This window comes from Stegodyphus dumicola, chromosome 4 (assembly GCF_044657685.1).
Source record: "Stegodyphus dumicola isolate Sdum_Otavi_A_Nest chromosome 4, ASM4465768v1".
Taxonomy (NCBI): domain Eukaryota; kingdom Metazoa; phylum Arthropoda; class Arachnida; order Araneae; family Eresidae; genus Stegodyphus; species Stegodyphus dumicola.
In genome coordinates this window covers 11,847,621-11,867,141 of record NC_140771.1, presented here as the reverse complement: position 1 = coordinate 11,867,141, position 19,521 = coordinate 11,847,621, and the positions used below count along the sequence as shown (strand labels likewise).

Sequence of the window (19,521 nt, the reverse complement as noted above, 5' to 3'; positions counted from 1 at the left end):
TCTCCCTAATTTATTTCCTCATGCCTTCGTCATGTAATTGCAAGCATGCTCGACGTATACTCGAGAGGTCCAAGGTTTGAGTCCCGGTGCGGACATTGCACATTTATCGCGTCTCCTGCTTCAGAATACCCTAATGAATCTGCAAGTGGCACCAAACTAAAAGATGGCGGACGATAATTTGTCACCACCAGGATTTGGCGATTGGGTCCTCTCATCAGTAGTCGTCCTTTAAAAGCGGGAGTTTATAAAGTATTCCACCTTTCCGCATACTCTCGTGGTGTAACTGGAAGAGTACTCAACGCGCATTCGACAGGTCCCGGGTTCGAGTCTATGTGAGAACACTGCGCAATTTTCATGTCTACTTCTTAAAAACCCCCTAATAATTCTATAAAATCAAAATAAAAAGTTGAGCACAGGACTTCCTTCCCCATAAAGGAAACAACCTAGCTAAATTACTGTTATTCTAATGTTTAATTTTATTTCTTTTGTAGGAAAGTGAGTTTGTGATGCACTGAACATGTGATTAACAAAATGGGAAATATTGCATCCCTTTTTCTATATTTTATTATTATGAAACTGGAATTTTCTTTCTTTCTTCAGCTTTAGCAATTTTGCTCAAACTCCAGATGCAACCTTTTTTACTTCCTTCTACGAAGTAAAAAGGAAGTATTGTAATCGCGAAAAGTTTCAGGCAGCACATTTTAACGAAAATATCCATTTTGACCGCTATCGAATGCAATTTAACGATGTTTTTACGTAATATCTGTACGTAAGGACAGAATAAAATGCTCTTTTCCTTCAAAAAAATTATAAAACTGCTTTAAAATTAATTCTGAAGAGAATTTTTCGTGGCGTCTGTACGAACGTACATACACGTACGTACGTTCTTGCGTACGTACGTATCTCGCATAACTCAAAAACAAGGAGCCTCAGAACGTTGAAATTTTGTATATAGGACTGCTATAACATGTAGATGTGCACCTCGTATTTTGGTTGCAATCAGCCGCACCAAACGTATATAAATATATTTATATATATATCCACTCTGTTACCCGGCTCAGTAATCTCAGTTTCTTTATATGTTCTTTTTCTCTTATATGTTGGTAAATTGAACATTTTTTGCTTTAAAAAATGATTGAATTATGTTGTTTCTTTCTTCCGGTTAAGGATTTTATGCCTTTAGTAAATCTGTGTGTAATATTTTTAGAATTATCAGCAATTTTAAAGTTGTTTAATTGCCGCTAAGCTTTTTTTAATGGCGGTCATTGATGTTTACATTTGAAATAGGAGACTAGTGGATTTGTTGCCAATCTAGAGAAACTTAGCTTCGCAACAACAAAGATAACGCCTTCATTTATTATTTAAATCATGCTTAATCCTTTCTGGAATTTTTTCGAGGAAATAAGCGTTTAAGATTTACTTCGTAATTTTTAATATAGATATTTTGAGTTTTTATGTATTTTTGCCTTCTTGCGAAGTGAGAACTGAATTAATTAAATGAGAAATACTCAATCGTCTGTGAAAAACTGTTTCGTTTTTGTTTTGTTTGCTTAATTTCTTTTATACATCATTCTAGCTTTGTTATGGTATTTGAATAGAACATGTGGCAATGATTAGATAATCCTATTCTTTAAATGATATAAATTTTGTTCATTAGGAGTTATAATATGAACGAAATATATAAGTTAACTGTTGTATAATTATTGGATTATAGAACAGTTAACTTAGTTTCCGTTATAAAATTATTACATAAATTAACTGTTATATAATTATTAATACTGTTAAGTGAATCTAGCGCCAGAGTGTCGCTATGGTAATCAAATACTAGAGTGAATTATAAAGAATGCATTTATTCTATTGCGGTTTATGCGTTGTCGGCGAAGTAGATTTAATTCAATCCAATAAGTTTAAATGAAATGCAAGAAAAAATGCGTATAATTTAATATTCCAATTTAATATTCCAATACAAGGAAGTCATGTGGTGTACACATCAGATTATTTTACTTAGACATCAGGTATTGATGTATATTTAATATTTATGACACCTATGGTTTAAATTCCAGACTTGGCACAGATAAGAAATTGAAAGAACTTTATAAAACATCTGTAAATTTCTAATTTTACACAGCATTAAAACTTGATGGAGAATCCCCAATGACAAAACAATTGAAATTTAAAAAATTGGTTAATAATCCTACCATATTACACATTTCACACAATACCGCGGCAGCTATGAAAAAAATGAATGAACGGCAATGTAATATATAACTAAATTTAATTTTCTTTAACCTTTCAGCACGCGCGTATGCGCAAAATTTACGACAAATTCAATTTTTAATGCATATGTTTCGCATATCGAAGCTGAGACGGCTGAAGGTCATTTCTATTCCTCCTTTCTACCCTTTCCCACATTATGGAATGCGCCAACAGGATGTCATTTGACTTTTTTTTAACTGGGCTTTTGTGCTACGTGGCAGCTTTTTCACAAAAGTTACGACACGCGCGTGGTCGTGTTTTAAAATTCGGAAAATATTTTTTTCTCAAATATATTGTAATTTTGTGTTATTAATTGCCGTGTATTATTTAATTTGAATACATTTGGCTCCGTAAATTTTATATCGGTTTTCATTGCAAAAAAATATGTGCAATCAGCTGATTTTGCTCGGATTCTTCAAGAATTATCTGATGAAGAAAAGAAAGACAAGGAAACCTTTGGATGGGAGAGCAATAGCGATTTCCATTCCTTATTTTCTTTTATTTCTATTTTTTAGAAATAAAAAAGAACATTAAAGTTAGTTTAAAGTGCGTTTTTGTAACCAGCAAGAAGTAAATTTCCTTGCGGAAGTAAAGTAATGCTAAACGTACTTTTTTCCTACCAAGGTGTTTTCTTTTTTATTTCCTATACTTGTCTTTGATGAATATTAAAATCAGCTTCGATTTTAAAATATAATTATTAAATAATAAACGTAAATTTTTCTGTAATGAAATACATCATTGCATTTCCATCTCACTATCTTAAGAACTTAAAAATAATTTACTTATATTTAAATGTGATATCATTTGTATTTTGCAATAATAAAACTAATATTTTATTTCTTAACAAATTTATTATGAATATTCACTCATTTCTGTCGTTTTTCGTGCCAAAAACGGTAAAATAACGGATGTCGTAAAAAATACGACGCGCGCGTTCTGGAAGATTAAATAAAATAGTGTAAACACACCTAGTTAAGAAATTTCTGAACATAATTAACAGCACCATAGAAAGCAGCTATTTTACCTGTTGAAAAAACCCACAGGATTAATAATTAGGATCTAAGAACAAAAACGAGACTACTCCAACTTCACACAAACAAGGACTTTTGTTCTTTAAGTAGTGATTAAGAAATTGTGGCATGTGCATCAGTTGTGATTGACATGCATTTAAATTTCTGAGAACAGTTATTCTCCCAGCTAAAACGTTTGATTCTTCTTACTGAAGAAGAATTTCGTTGAATTGCTTTATTTTATCACGATTTTGAGCCAATTTATTAGCTTTTACTATCCTTAAAAATTTCACTAAGACTTACATTTCAATTTTCTCTTCCACATACGCTTGGAAAACTTATTTTTTGTCATTTAACAACATTAAACTGGACAAAAGGAATTGATCGTCTGTCGAAATTAACCCAAGCATCTACTTGCAGTTTCAAACTTATTAAAGATTCTACAACTGGAAATATTCCAACCGCCTTCTAGCTAGGTTTCGTAGAGGAGGACATACTTGAATTCTTTGTTATTGGGTATTTCATGACCTTGCTATATCTCCACAGTTTTGAAATGTCAATAATATTCGCTATAGAGAAATCATAAGGATGCGGTATTATCTTTTTCCAATTTAGCACTTATATTAATTCCTCTTAGCAGTCCTTTTTTTTTTTTTTTTTTTTTTTTTTTCATATATGTGAAGAGCTTGCTTTAGTTACAGTGGGAGGAAATAATGTCCACTTTCAGGGGACACAAATAGGGTAATTACTCCAGGAAATGCTTAGTACTAATTCCTTTGATAGTTTGTGGAACAGCGATCTTGCATTTATAATCATATGCTTTGCACATACTGTTAAAATGTTTTGATAACCTTCAAAAGTTGAAATGAATGCTGGACAGTTCATGGCTCAAATGTGATTTTGTTGCAAACATTCCAGGTATTTCCGTATAGTATCACCTAAGCTTTCCTCAAGCAGTTTAACTTCAAATGTGTATTCTTATTATTATTAGCTACAAAAGGTATTAAATAAACTTTTATATCCATCTGCTACTCTACCTTAGTATTTCGCCTCAGCGAAATCCGATAATATCAACTCAAACTGACCAAAATGTTAATTTTCGTCATTCGTATAGGACAGCAATAAAAGTTAATAGCTTGGCTAGAAAAGGTAAATAAAAAATAAAATGAAAGTGAAAAAATTGCTCTTTGAGACAGAGTGAAAGTAAATAGATTCCTTTTTCTGAATTTGTGACATAAAAATACGAAATAAAAAATAGTTGTACACCTTCAAATTGTTTTTATGATGAAATTTAAGACGAAGGATTTAGGTTTATGGTATTATAGACATATAGTGACTAGTGTTTCCATTTATTCTATCCATTGTTCTTTCAAAATGATATATAAGTGATAGCCCAGCTGAAATAAAACCGAATTTTGGTATATCTCTACCCTTTTTCTTTGCTTTATTTTCTGAGGTTTACTGAAATATTGACATATATTTCATACTAGCTCTTTCGTTTTTCTCTCCTGTTGTTTTCTTAATGTCCACATATAATGTGCACAAATGTGACTTTGTTGCAGACATCAACAGAAATTTGTAGATGAGACCTAAATTAACCCTTTGCGGCACAGTGTGTCCAATCTGGACACACTTAAAAATTTCCTTCTGTACGCACAGAAAAATTGAATGGAAAAGGAGTTATACGTTACTATAGGTTACTCTTAACCTTTATTTATAGTAGACGGTAGCTCAACACAAACCAGTTCATATATTTTAGCCATGTTTAGTTTTTTTAGGACCCTCATTTTTCAAAGAAATCTTCCAGATTTTGTTTACGGTTTAAAAGGAATTGTTTGAAAAGAAATTTCTATGGTATTTTTTTGGCTGTAGCCTAATCTCCTTATTCTATATTAGTTATAATTTTTACCTTGAAATGTTGCCTAAAATCAAACGGCGAACCCTAGATGTGCCCAGACCGGGCTCACCGATCATCTAGAACAACTGAGAGTCTGTATTCTTTGTTTCTCCGCAGCTCATTTGTCAGTTCATTGAAAAAATGCTCGTTTCAGCACTCTTTTCGAAGCTCTATTCAATCAGTGTACCCACTTTGGGCACACCCACAGAATTAAAACGGTAAGTGCTATCCTCACAAAATTTTACTTGTGTACTCCTCTAGGCCTAATTAGACTGCCTACCTTTTTTTTTTTTTTTTTTAATAAAAACTCCAACTTTAAAAGGTAGCGTGCCGGAAAGGGTTAATCTGAATTCATTTGTTTTAGCTTCATTTGTCTGAATTAATTTGCATTAGTTTTTACAAATGATAAAATTCGCAAAACTTCCAGATGTCTGACATTAATTAATGTATAGTTATAAGTTAACATTTTACTTATCGGCTTGATATTAGCCCAATGCCTTGGCTTAGGCTACACAAGTATGAAAGCGAATAAACACTATTACAAATATTTAAATATAAAGACAACCAAATACGTAAAAGCTTAAGGTTTATTTGAATCAAAACGTGTGGTATGCTTAAAATAAATTATAACACAAAAGCTTAGGGATAGACAGCGTACCAAACAGTGTCACTAATTATCCTAAAATATTGAATAATTTGCAGTGTGATCCATCCCATTAATCAAACAACATAAACTGAATAACTATAACTACAGAAATTCTAATTTAAATAGTCACTTTATGAATATAAATCAGTTCATGATCAGTAAACAGAGCAGAGCAAAACAAAAAGGGACTATAATTTTAAAGAGAATTTTCTTAAATTACTTTCAGATTTATACTTTGAGATTTTAGTAGTATAATAATAATGTTTTAATAGTGTTTAGTAGCGCAATAACAGTGTTTTAATTTCAGTGTTTCTTTGATTAATTTCTTTCCTTGTAACTTCTACATAACTATTCCTTTTTGGGGATTTTATTTCAGGTAGAATACCACGACAATTGTGCATATGATTTTGTCGAAATTCGTGATGGACTGGAACTTCATAGTCCTCTCCTGGCCCGTCTTTGTGGATATAAAATCCCAGAAGAAGTTCGATCTATTTCGAACAAAATGCTCATTCGTTTCTTTTCTGATAGCTCAATACGGAAGATGGGGTTTTCCGCTACTTTCGTCACAGGTAATAAAGTCTAATGTGTAGTAACATCACAGAAATTAAAAATTATTGTACGCTTTGCACATACAAAAAAGGTAGGACAGTTATATTATCTGTCGTTCTACTGCGCCGATTGATGAAACTAACTTGCGCTTTTCATGTCTCGAAAGCACGACTTGGGATATATATTAGATTTATATATATACCATCGTTCAAACATAATTATTTTGATACAAAACTGGACTTTTTCTGAAATGATATACCCATTTTTGTTTTCGTATTTCGATTCTACGACTCAAATTATGCCTAATATTAAATTTTCAGTTTGCGCCAAGAATAATTCACTTGGCGAACTTCTTCATTTATAGCAACCTATTTTCCTTTCCTTTTTATTTCATTATATACGAGAGGAAAAAAGTGCCAGCATTCATACCTTCAAACAATTTTAACAAAGTGCGTAAACCACATTTGGCGCTATTATCGCTTATAACAAATATGCCAAATTTCAAAATGTGCTAATTTATAAATTAACTTATATCTTCAGGAATTTTGAACAAGAAAACTATTTTTGCATTTTTGCAGCTATGCCAAAACATACATGTACAAGGCGATAGTAAAAAAAATATAGGTTATAATTAAAAATTTGCTTCGAAAAATTAAAAGAAATTACAAAAAAAAAAAAAAAAAAAAAAAAAAAAAAAATACAAATTAAAAAAATATATGAGAAAATATCTCCGAATTTTATTTCTATTGAACCTGAATTCGAATTGTGAAAGAAGGAATCGAGTAAGTTTAACAAAAATGATATTTTAATAAACATATTCCAAATTCAGTTAACAATGAGGAGTTAAAATTTTGAGAGCTAATTTTTTAAAAACTATCCCTGTAATTTTTACAAAATTTGGTACTTTGGCATACTTTGAGTCGTAGATTCGGAATATGAAAATAAAAATAGGTATGTCATTTCAGAGAAAGTTCGATTTTATGTCAGAATACCTATGTTAGAATAATTGCTGTGTATAAAGCTAACATATTGTTAAGCTTTTTCTTTCCTCTTTACGTATAAGGTTCGTGCGGATTTGGAGTGAGTAATGACGACAGCACTCGATAAAGTATCAGAACACACTTTATTAGCCAGTATTCTCAGGACAGCTCCAAAATCACGTTTTTACAGTCGTCGAAGAACTACTATAAACACGCTGTGACAATCAGCGACACAGCCTTCAGGCAGGCTATAACGGTGAAGACAGCTTCACTGAAATTCACCAGAGTACAGCTCCCGAATCTGCTCCGTCGTTCTTGGAACTCCATGTACTCTCGAGACTGTCCACGCTACAACTCGCGATGCACTCGACGACACACTAGAATACAGCTCCCGACTCCTCGGTTCAGTTGTTTTCGGAGTTCGACACACTCTCTCGACGATGCACTAACCATGATACACTAAGAGACTCTTTTGGTGCACTCGACGACCAACTCGAAACTCACTGACTGACTGTCAACTCGATGAACTCCGCATGGACTAACTCTACCAGCAGGGTTTATATAGCTTTTGGCTTGTGTTCGAGAACATTCTGGGCTAAAGCAGTAAGAATTCGTTCCAGAAAGTTCTCCATCCGTCTGTAACATATAAACAAATTTGTCCCTAAATGTCGCCAATTGGGCGATTTCTCGCCAAATTGGCAATCCTGCGTCCCTTTGTCATTTTTCTGGCAACCCGAAACTTGCTTTGCGGGGAACCTATCTTGCCGCGCCTTGACATTTCGTAACAATATGCGCAAGTTAAATTTCGTCAATCGGTCCAGTAGATCGGGAGAATCCCATGTTTTTTGTGAAAGGTGTACTTTAATAGTTAAGTAAAAATTTACAGTTGCCTTAGTTACAAAATTATTGTCAAGTTTATTTGTCAGTTAGTTATTACCGCTTTTATTCCAATGATTTAAAATTTGCGACATAGCACTAATATTTTAAAATTTTTATAGGCAAACATTATACGAAATTATGGAGATAATTTTAGCGTGACAACTTATGCCGTTTTGCCTGCTTATTCTGCCTAAGAGCAACCATTAGTCGGTAATAGCAATTTGCCCTGTTTAAGTTAAGTTTACTTTTTTAATTCCCGTGAGTAACAATTGCTATGGATTACTTATTTTATTATTATTTTGGGTTACTTCCGCAAACTTCTACCAATAGTTCCTTTATGCCGATGTTTTGACTTACCAGTGATTGTTATTTTGAGCTTTAAAATTTTCCCTGTACATATTTTCACAAGACTTTATTTTTGCGGTAAGTAACACCAAACTGCGCAACAGAAACCAAGTAATAGATGAAATTAGTATTGCTTGTTTTGGTTTTGCATTGCCTTCATTTTGAGACTTATTCTAAAATTCAGTCGCGAATATATCATTAGCTGACGTTAAGCAAATCAAATGAAATGCGTACCACCCTGTTTCTCAGGATATTTCACATTTACTGTTAAAAGGATGGTAATCATGTGAGCACTTCTCCAATTACCATCGTCCAAATCCGTTTCTCCTATTTCAAACCCGTTCTTTACTTTTCTATACTTTCTGTGCAAATGAGCTTCTTTCTAAAATGGCATTTTGTTGAAAACTCCTTTCAAATAGCAAAACTTTAATTTATGTTACCTAATTTGCATCTAAATCAATTTTACTCTTATTTCTGTTAGTAATTCTGTAATTGTATTTACAATTTTAAAATATAATTCATATCATCACACATAAAAAGAGCAGTACTATATTAAATGAATATGTAAAGAAATTATGTTGAAAAGCTGACACTCCAACAGACTTAAGTTATGCATTTTCTAAGTTTCCAAATTGATATCTCGAATCTTATTAACTATTCTTCCCTAGTAGTTAAGAATTACTAGAAGTTGAAAGCATATATTTAAAAATTCCGTAAAATGTAATAAAAAAAGTCTTACATTTATAGCGTTTGAGCTTCTTTGAGAACAGAAACTAACATCAAACTCCTAATAGACGTTAAGCAAACCATAGCTGCGTCAAAAGTGAACTGCAGAATCTCGGAAAACGTTTTAAAACAAACCTTTTTATTTAAATCAGAACTTCAATATAAAATGCACGTTTCGTGCTCACATAATCAGCCACCACTTGCAGCGATGCAACTTAAAGCAACAATAAATAGACTTAGAACTTTTCACAGGCGTAACGTTAACATGTCAGTAGCAATAATGCAAAGTCGAAGAATTAAACAGTCTTATCAGGACTGGTAAAAAGTATTAACGTGGCTCTCTTATAATCCAAAGCTTAATAACTATTCAATAATCGATTTAATGGCCTCTAACACATTTCCCTTCCAGTGAGGAAACAGAAAGGAGAAGTGGTAATAAAGGATGAAATTTATAAATAAATGGTTAGTACAAAATAATAGCAACAGCGCAAGTTTTATAATCCATCTTTGCTGATCAAACTGATGCCCATCAAATATATATATTTACGGCTTTTTTATTATCCTAAAACAATATTTAGAAAAAGTTATTTTATATGTTATAGTGGAGAATGAATTAATGAATATATCGATTTGCTGAAGTATTATATATATGCTGCTGGGGGAGAGGGACAGTTCTATATCTTCCGTTCTGCTGGGCCGATTGCCGAAATTCAAATTGCGTTTTTCATGTCTCAAAAGCACGATTTATGGTATGTATTAGATTTACTTATAGCATTGTTCTAATTACGTATTTTGACGCAATAGCGGACTTTTTCTGAAATGACATGCCATTTTTTCCCATATTTTGACTCTACGGCTCAAATTATGACAAATTGTCAAGTTTCGTAAAAATCGCTCGAGTAGTTTTTACAAAATTAGCTCCTCCGTGTTAATCGTAAAAATAATCGTAATAAACAAATACGTAATTCTTTACGTATTTGTTTATATCTTTTTTTATTAAACTTATTTGATTCTTCCTTTCACATTTCGAAATTTAGGTTTATTTCAAATAAAATTCGCAAATTTTTATGATACATTTTTTTAAATTCGTATTTTTAAATAATTTTTATTAATTTTTCGAAAAATATTTTGAATTATAACCTATAAAATTTTTATATTATCTTAAAGTAGATGCATTTCTAAGCATACCTGCGAAAAATTACAGTTTTTTATTAAAAATTTCCGAAGATGTACATGAATTTATATATTGGCGCGTTTTGAAATTTGGCGTATTTATTATACGCGATAATAACATTAAATGTGGTTTAGGTACCTTGTTAAATAATTTGAAAGTAGGAACGATGTGAATCTTTTTCCGCTCATGCAAAATGTAAGGGAAAGGAAAATTGGTTATCATATATTAAGAAGTTTGCCAAGTGAATTACTCTTGGCGCAAACTGAAAAAAATGCGCCGAGATAAATTTTTGAATTTCTTCGTAAATTTCGCACCAAATTTTACAAAATTTAATATTTAGGCATAATTTGATTCGTAGGATCGAAATATGGAAAACATTGGTATGTTATTACCGAAAACGTCCTGTTCTGTATGAAAATACCTATCTTAGAACAATGCTATATATAAATTTAATATACATCCTAAGTCGCGCTTTCGAGGCGTGAAAAACGCAGTTTGAATTTCGTCAATTGGCTCAGTAGAATTGGAGATATAGAACTCTCTCTCCCCCCCCTTTTTTTTTTCTTTTTTTCTTTTTGCAATGTAGAAGGTTAGTTAAAACAAACTATTTAGCTATTAAAATGTTGACAATTTTTTTGTCACTGTAATCTACACTAAGAAAATTTCGGCTACAGCAGAAGTCAAAAACTGTCTTACGGAATGCATGGTGATATTATTTTTTTTAATTTAGTCAAATTACTGTTTTTGTTTATTTCCTAAAATTGTTGTTCTTGTATTATCTGTTACATATTTTCCTTCTTAAATGAATTATTATAATTGTTATTACTATATACTAATTTTGTTAGTAATGGCATAATTTGCAATTACTTCCCTTTCATATATAACTTTATAATATTTCGATTTGCTCATTAGTTGCATTTTAAATGAGTACTTTTTTCTTTCAGAAAAATAAAAATATTATGTTTGCCAATATAGATGTTCTTCTTCTAATCTAACTTATATTTATGTGACAGTTTTTAGTTTTTTTTCCCCCTTTTCCCTTTTTTCTTTTCTTAACTTCTTTTTTTGATTGAGTTACACTTTCAGTATTTTTAATATTATGTTGAAAATGTTATCAGTTATCTAAAAACAAATAATATTTAGAATCTCTTTATATGTTTTTGTGCAGAAACTGACGAATGTTTTGCTTTCAATCATGGCTGCCAACAGAAATGCATAAATACCGTAGGCAGTTATCGATGCGAATGTGATATCGGATACGAGCTCCACTCAGATGGAAAGAGGTGCGAAGGTACTTTGAATTTTATTTTCACTTTTACAACTATAATAACGAAAAAGACATGTAATAACATCATCACTGAAATAATTCACATCACTTGAATGACTTTAAAGATGTTAAATTATATACTGAATTTTATTTTCGTTGATATTTTTTCAAATAAATCAGTGTTAAACGATTAAAATATATGTCATGCAAAATAAGACGGCTATTTTTAATAAAGGTCCGAACAGCTGGGAATAAAAACGGGAGCAAAGATAAAAATCATAATGAATATAAAATTTAGGCACCTACCAACATCAGTTTCTTTCATTGCTTACTATCTGACCAAAAAGTGAAATTAGTTTCAGGATTAGGATTATTCAATTATGGCAAAGCACACGAGGGCTATCTGCCTAAAGGGAGGGATGCCTTCGTGGAGGACTTTCTAAGGAAAATGGCTCGTATACACGTTACACATGAGGAAAGCCACTAAGGCGCCCACGCAGCCAGCCCGTTCACTCGATTCGAACCTCGGACTGAACTAACAGTGTTCAGCGTCTTTACCGCTCGGCCGCTGGTGGGCCCTGAAATTAGTTTCAGAGGAACTACTAATGACCACAAATTATTTAGCACGTATTATGTCACTATTAACGTCACTTCGTTCTTTCTGGAAATTTCGGGCACTGTATAATCTACTCAGTCACATTCATGTTGGGTTCCTCATAGAAGATACATACATTCAATCAATGGAATACTGGTCTTCAGCAGACAAAAATCTAATAATGATTGTCCTCCTCAGATTTGCCTTGAATATAAATTCCAGTAGGTTTATTTACACTCGTATGACCCAAACAGAAGTAATAAAATGAAAAGTTGTTACGATAATACACCTATGTAACATGTATATGTACTGTGAAATTTCTCTAAGATCACCGCCTAGGATTTGAAGCGACCTTGATTTTCTATGGAGATGATCGCATTGAAGAAATTGTTTATCATTAACGTTAGTTATCTTTTTACACAGTGGGTTTTCCATACAAGGTATCTGTTAAAGAAAACTGTTGAATAAAAAATGCAGAATATTAAGCTGTTAATACAGTTTCCTTAAGAACATTACGAATTAAAGTTAGGTAAGAATACAGTAGCATTTTCCCCCTTACATCTAATTATTTGAAATATTGTTATTAAAGTAATACACTGAAGTGATACTGAATAAGGAATACCGGATTAGTAACTTGTTGCTCCTTTTCCTCGATAATGGCTGCCACACGACTAGGTATGGTGTCCACCGATAACATCGCGAACGAAAACGTCGCGGAGAAAACAACGCTAGGCGAAAACGTCGTGCTGCAAAACATCGTAGGAGAAAACATCGCAGTTCTAAACCATCGTGATACAAAATATCGTCGTCAAAAATAAAGCGGTTCAAAAACTTCGCAGTTTTAAAACATCGTTGTCGAAAATATCGCGGTAGAAAATAAAGTATCAACAAATTATCGCAGGACGATAACATCGCAGACATGCTTTTTTCATAATAATTGTAAATGGATATTCGCATAATGATTTGTGAACGCAAGATGGAAAGAAAGATTTTTACTTTCACATTTTTGATTAACTAATAAATTTTGCTGAAAAAAGAAGAAGGAAACTTAAGAATAAACTGAAGCAGAACAAGAAATAAGTTTCATTATAAGAGTATTAGATTTAACAAAAGTGAAAAAAATAATCTCATAATTAACTTCGCAATTTTTTAATAGATAAGATCATGCAATTACTTACCTTCCTTTTTCTAATCTTTTTTAGATTATACTTTTAATGAAAAATTACCAGTAAAAACTTTATCAAAAATGATTTATTAATGACCTTTGTTAGTATACTATGTCAGTTTAAAATTCTAATTAGGTGCTATAAGTTGCCTTAATTTTCTATGCTTAAATTTTCTTCTTACTTTTTCAGCAAAAAATTATTAGTTAATAAAAATATAAAAGTAAAAATTATCCTTCTTTCCATCTTGCGCTCATAAATCATTATGAAAATATCCATTTACAGTTACTAAAGCCTGAAAAAAGCATGGTCGTCCTGCGATGATTTGCCGATACTTCATTTTTTACCGCACTATTTTCGACAACGATGTTTTTAAACTGCGAAGTTTTCGAACCGCTTTATTTTCGACGATATTTTGTACCACGATGTTTTAGAACTGCGATGTTTTCTCCCACGATGTTTTAGAACTGCGATGTTTTCTCCCACGATGTTTTGTAGCACGAAGTTTTCGCCTTGCGTTGTTTTCTGCGCGACATTTTAGTTCGCGATGTTTTTGGCTGTGACCCTAGGTATAGATTCAACAAATCCAAGAAAATGTTCTTGATGTATGTCCTACCAAACGCTTTCTAAAATTTTCTGCAAGTCACTTAAGGACGCTTGTGGTGGAAGAAGTTTGCACGTCTTTTTTCCATAGTATCCCCTAACTGTTCAACAAGACTTCAAGACAAGCTTCTATTTCAGTAAGAGGAATTTCGTGGAATGCTTCTTGAAACAAGCATTGTGATAGGATCTAGGACAAAAGCAGTTAGTTTTTTAGTACATTATATTTCCATCTAGATGGCTGATGATCGCTCAACAGACTTACTTTCACTTAAATAGAATGAAAGGGCTTTGTGCAAAGGGTCTAAACAAAGGATCTTTTCTGTCTGACACACTGGGCCTATAACCTTATGGACCTTGTAACTATTATGCTAATTTTATTAAGAGTTAAATCTTAAGTTCCTTTCCTGTCCAATTCTTAACTTCAACTTACTACTTCCGGCCAGAACGTAGTTTTGGAATCACTCTGAATACTTAATGAGGAGGAGCGGTATTTAAACATTGAAGTCTACTTGCTGAGTTGGAGAGAATCAGAGTTTCTGATTTGCGCGCGTCTGCCTTTTGGCTACTCTGTTAAGCTGTTATTACGCTCGGCTGTACTCAGGCCCTTGATAAGCTTCGTAGTCAAATAGAGTTAAGGGGCCAACTCGGTTAGGATCTTGATAGCTTCGGCTATATCTCCTTAGTTAATCTTAGTTTTAGTTTATTTCTTAGTCTCTTAAGTTCAAGCCAAAGTGTCGGCTTTTATTGTACACTCTAAGACGGAGTTTTGTTAAATCTTATTGGAATAATAAATTCTTCCATCTTGTTGTTTCTCATTACACGAACTTAAGCGATTATTCGCTAACTATTCTTAAGATTCGCCACTTTCTACAGTAACTGAGAAATACACTAGTGAGAATCTTACAACCTAATGCCGCATCCTTAGTCCATCTTCAGCAAGATGCGGTTATGTGGTTTGTAGTAGCAAGATGCGGTTATGTGGTTAGAACTGAGACTCATTCTCCCATGCTGCTTGCTTGAAAAGTTCATTCACGGCTTCAGTCAAGTCACTATTATTTAAAGTTTCTGGTCTCTTGCAAATTTGCTCGAATACTCTTTTTTTTTTTTTTTTTTCTGCTTTACGTGTACTCTTATCATATTATCGATTCTGTGTAACAAAAATTCTTATTCTCGAACTGTTTCTGAAACTGAATGAATCATACGTCGAGCATCTATTACTTGTTCTTAATACAAAGTACATAGTAAATTTTACTCATGCTTTTAACAGCTGTTTGAGAGGGCTGCACCTTTAGCTTTATATGCTAAGGTAGCGGCTATCGTGCGCAGGAATGAGATAACATCTATACGACGTTGGCATAACGCTGTCCTTCCAGGAAAGCCAGGAGCACTGAAGGAAGTATGTGAGTTATCGGTGTTGTTATTTGGAAATTGCGAAAGTAATAATTACAATCGCTTAAAAAAACTGCCTTGCATTCACTTTCGTCAATTTTTGTTGACAAATGATGCAACTTTTTGACTACTGAAATTCAATTTTTCGTTTCGAGTTTCAACTGCTGCTTTGTATCATTGAAGTGGCATCACTGAAGTGGCATCAAAGCAACTTATTTCTTTTCTCTATTTTCAACTGTGTTTTATTATTAGTGAAGTTCATCGGGTTTATTTCTTGTTGACTCATCGAAGTGTCTAAGCTTGTGCGTTTCAGTGTAGATTTTGTAAATCTTAAGTGGCTACTTAAGTGGCTTTATACTAAGATACCTGCAACCCAAAAATATGACCACACAATTAAAATTTATTAATGATGCTGTTAGCAATCTGTCGCACTAAAATTTGACATACGTCAGTGAATAGCTGCCATAGAAGTAATGAACGTGTTTCAAATACCTAAATAAAATTTATATTTTTTATTGCTTTATATGAAATATCTTTTTTCTATATATTAAAACAATATTCAGTTAGCGCATTTCAAAAATTTAAGTGTATAGCTTATTTATTTATTTCTGGTAAAATTTGCTATATGTCTTTGTAATAAATTCTTAACTTCGTTCATATAATAGTATTAATCATTCTATTTAAAACACTTGCAATTCAAGTGCTTTTAACACTAGTTTTTCAAAAATGGATGAAACATAAATTTAATAATTTCCCTTCCCCAGTTTAATATGAAATAAAAATTGAGTCCAATAATCGATAGTATAATGTAAATAACAGCTGTAGCTAATGTAATACAATAACAACTAATATAACACATTTTGCATACAACTAGAATGCATTCTTAAATACATGGGAAGCAGAAAGTAACGAAAACGAAACACACTTTCTTATGACAACTCTCCCCAACCAAACATCTTATCGGTTAGTTTGCTCTAAAGAGCACAAAACAACGGCCCAGGGCTATAAAACATGGTTCATTCGAAATCTGCTTCTGGACGTCGTTAAAAATCTATTTCATGCTCTAGTACTGCGCCTCAGGGCCCTTCGGGTTTTCGTCTTATCCTCTATAATCTCTTACAAAAAGACCACAGCGAGTGGAGCTTTTCACTAGAATCAACCACTATCTTTATTGTGTCCTTTTATATACACGCGGGAGAGAGAAGAGGTTGCAGTTCTTTTTCAAAACTGATTTTTGCATTTAAGTACGCTGAGAAAACTAAATAACCTCAGTCGTTCTTTTATTTTCAAGTAACGGGGAGTAGATATGGCATAGAATTAAACAAAATATAAAACTCTACCTAAAACAAGTTTTACGCTTTTCATAGTAAATTAACTACAAACCATTTTTCTTTTTTCGAGATTTCGTCTAGACGTTTTTATTGTGTAATAAAATTAAGAACTAGGTTATAAAAGATGAGGAGTGAAAAAAGATTCTGTTTATTTGCGCTTGAGCCAAATGCAGCAGTAAAATTACATCATGTTGTAAAGGTTACCAAGAAGACTAACACCAGTTTGAATTCACGTAGAGGAAAAGTACAAAAATTATAGCTATATTATATATAAATCTAATTATTAATTTTTTAGTACCGATTACCCTCTGGGAATTAAAGAGCAAAAAATACTGCAAAATGAACCTCATTGAAAGCTAATTAATTCCTCGGAAGATGGAGATTAAACTATGAAAAAAAAAGTAATCAGTATAAGTTATAAACTGTAATGGAATTCTTACTGAAGTATTAAAATTACTAATAAATACAAATTAAAATTAAATTAATTATTGTTGATCCCATAGAAGATGGCTGACGTTTTAAGGGGAATTAGCTTTCATCCATTGTAGAATCTGGTGTTCTTTGATAACATCGAATGCAGGAGAACTCTTAAGACTGAAACAAGCCTAATGGGCAGAATAATGCAACGTCGGAGAATGCTAGCAACGTGGCCTCCAGGCAAACAGAACACGCTCTATTTCTACCCTTTAAAACATTCCTTTAAATAGTCTCTTTTTCCTACCTCATATGAATAAGATGCGCGCTCAAAATTTACGTTCTGACAGGAGAATGGAAATGTGGAAGATAGTAAAGATGATTAACGTAAAAATAACAATTTAGAAACTAAACATAAACTCTGCACCATAAAATCCGCGATAATTAAGGAATAGTCTTATTTCGTCTTCTTCATATATCTGAAAACATTCTTTTCAAAATGCGAAAAAATAAACTTAGGAAATATAATATTTTGTATTTAAATTAAAAAATTTCAAATGCACGAAGGAAATTCCTCGACGCTATCGAATACTACATGTTTATAAAAATTTTTTGACTGATAATTGGTAAATACAAAGTGAAAAATCAGTTTAAAAATATGTCGGTAGTTCATATAAACAAAAGGTTATTAAGATATACAAAAATTTAAATTAGCTTTAAATTTACTTTATACGAATGACATAATGTTTGTTATATATATATAAATATATAAATATATAAAACAAATATTATGCCATTCGTATAAAGTAAATTTAAAGTATATATATATATAAGCATAAAAATATATATATATAATTCATAATAATTTATAATACGAAAACTTTCCATGTACCATCTCCAAGGAACAAAAGTTCAATTTAAAACCATGAATGAAAAAAAAAAAAAATCAGTCAGGATTTAAATTAGTATTTTAAATAGTAATTTAACTTTGATTGTTTAAAAACATAAAAATCTGCAAAGAAAAATCTTTAATCTAAAAAATACCAAAACCAAAAGTATATATTTGAATTATTGAAAAAGCAGCTATTGTCATTGATAGCAGATTAATCGACGTATCAAGGGGATAAATCAATTAACCATCAATTAACAACAACTAAATTAAAAGAAAGTGTGTCATCTTACTTCCAAGTAAACAGAAAATTATTTATATGTATATAAGCAGATAACTTCTTTAGAAATGCTAGTTTAGCTTTAATAGTTAGTTTTAAGTGAAGAATAATTTTTGTAAATGAGAAATTTTTAAATAATTATTTTCTAATTATTGACATTCTTAGAGAGTGTGAATAATTAGGATTTATTTATTTAATCTTGGCCCGTAAATAAAAGCTGAAAATTATTTTCCTCTTTAGATTAAGAAAACATTAATCTTCACAAACATATTGTTTTATAATTAACTATATCATCAAATTCTGGAAGGGATTTTGAAATTCTTGCTTCTTTTAATGAATTCTTTCTAACTTATTTGGTAAATGAAACAACCATTTTTACTTCCATGTACGAAGTAAAAAGGAAGTATTGTAATCGCGAAAAGTTTCAGGCAGCATAATTCAATGAAAATATCCATTTTGACCGCTATCGAATGCAGTTTAACGATGTTTTTGCGTGATATCTGTACGTAAGGACAGAATAAAAGACTCTTTTCCTCCAAAAAAACTAAAAAACTGCTTTAATATTAATTCTGAAGAGAATTTTTCGTGGCGTCTGTACGAACGTATGTACGTACGTATCTCGCATAACTCAAAAACGAGTAGCCTTAGAACGTTGAAATTTTGTATATAAGACTGCTATACCATGTAGATGTGCCCCTCGTAGTTTGGTTGCAATCGGCCGCACCAAACCTACATAAATAAATTTATATATATATCCACTCTATTACTTGGCTCAGTGATCTCAGTTTCTTTACTTTTATATGTTTGTAAATTGTACATTTTTTGCTTTAAAAATGATTGAATTATTTTTGCTTTTAAAATGATTGATGTTGTTTTTATCTTCCGGTTAAGGTTTTTATGCCTTTAGTAAATCTGTATGCAATATTTTTAGAATTATCAAGAATTTTAAAGTTGTTTAAGTGCCGCTAAGCCTTTTTTTTTTATGGCGGCCATTGATTGTTTACAATTGAAACAGCAGACTAGTGGATTTGTTGCCAATCTAGAGAAACATAGCTTCGCAACAACAAAGATAACGCCTTCATTTATTATTGCCAATTAAATCATGTTTAATCCTCTCTGGAATTT

The 19,521-nt window shown here is 31.8% G+C and overlaps 1 protein-coding gene across 2 annotated transcripts in view; it reads left to right on the top strand.

Moving 5' to 3' along the window:
• LOC118204531 (tolloid-like protein 1) overlaps positions 1-19,521 on the top strand; it is a 122,244-nt gene that overhangs the window by 76,198 nt on the left and 26,525 nt on the right. For both annotated transcript variants that reach the window (XM_035376846.2, XM_035376850.2), the window contains exons 10-11: positions 6,186-6,381; positions 11,634-11,756. In XM_035376846.2, coding sequence (XP_035232737.1) covers positions 6,186-6,381; positions 11,634-11,756 — 319 coding nt within the window. The remainder of the gene's footprint in view (positions 1-6,185; positions 6,382-11,633; positions 11,757-19,521) is intronic.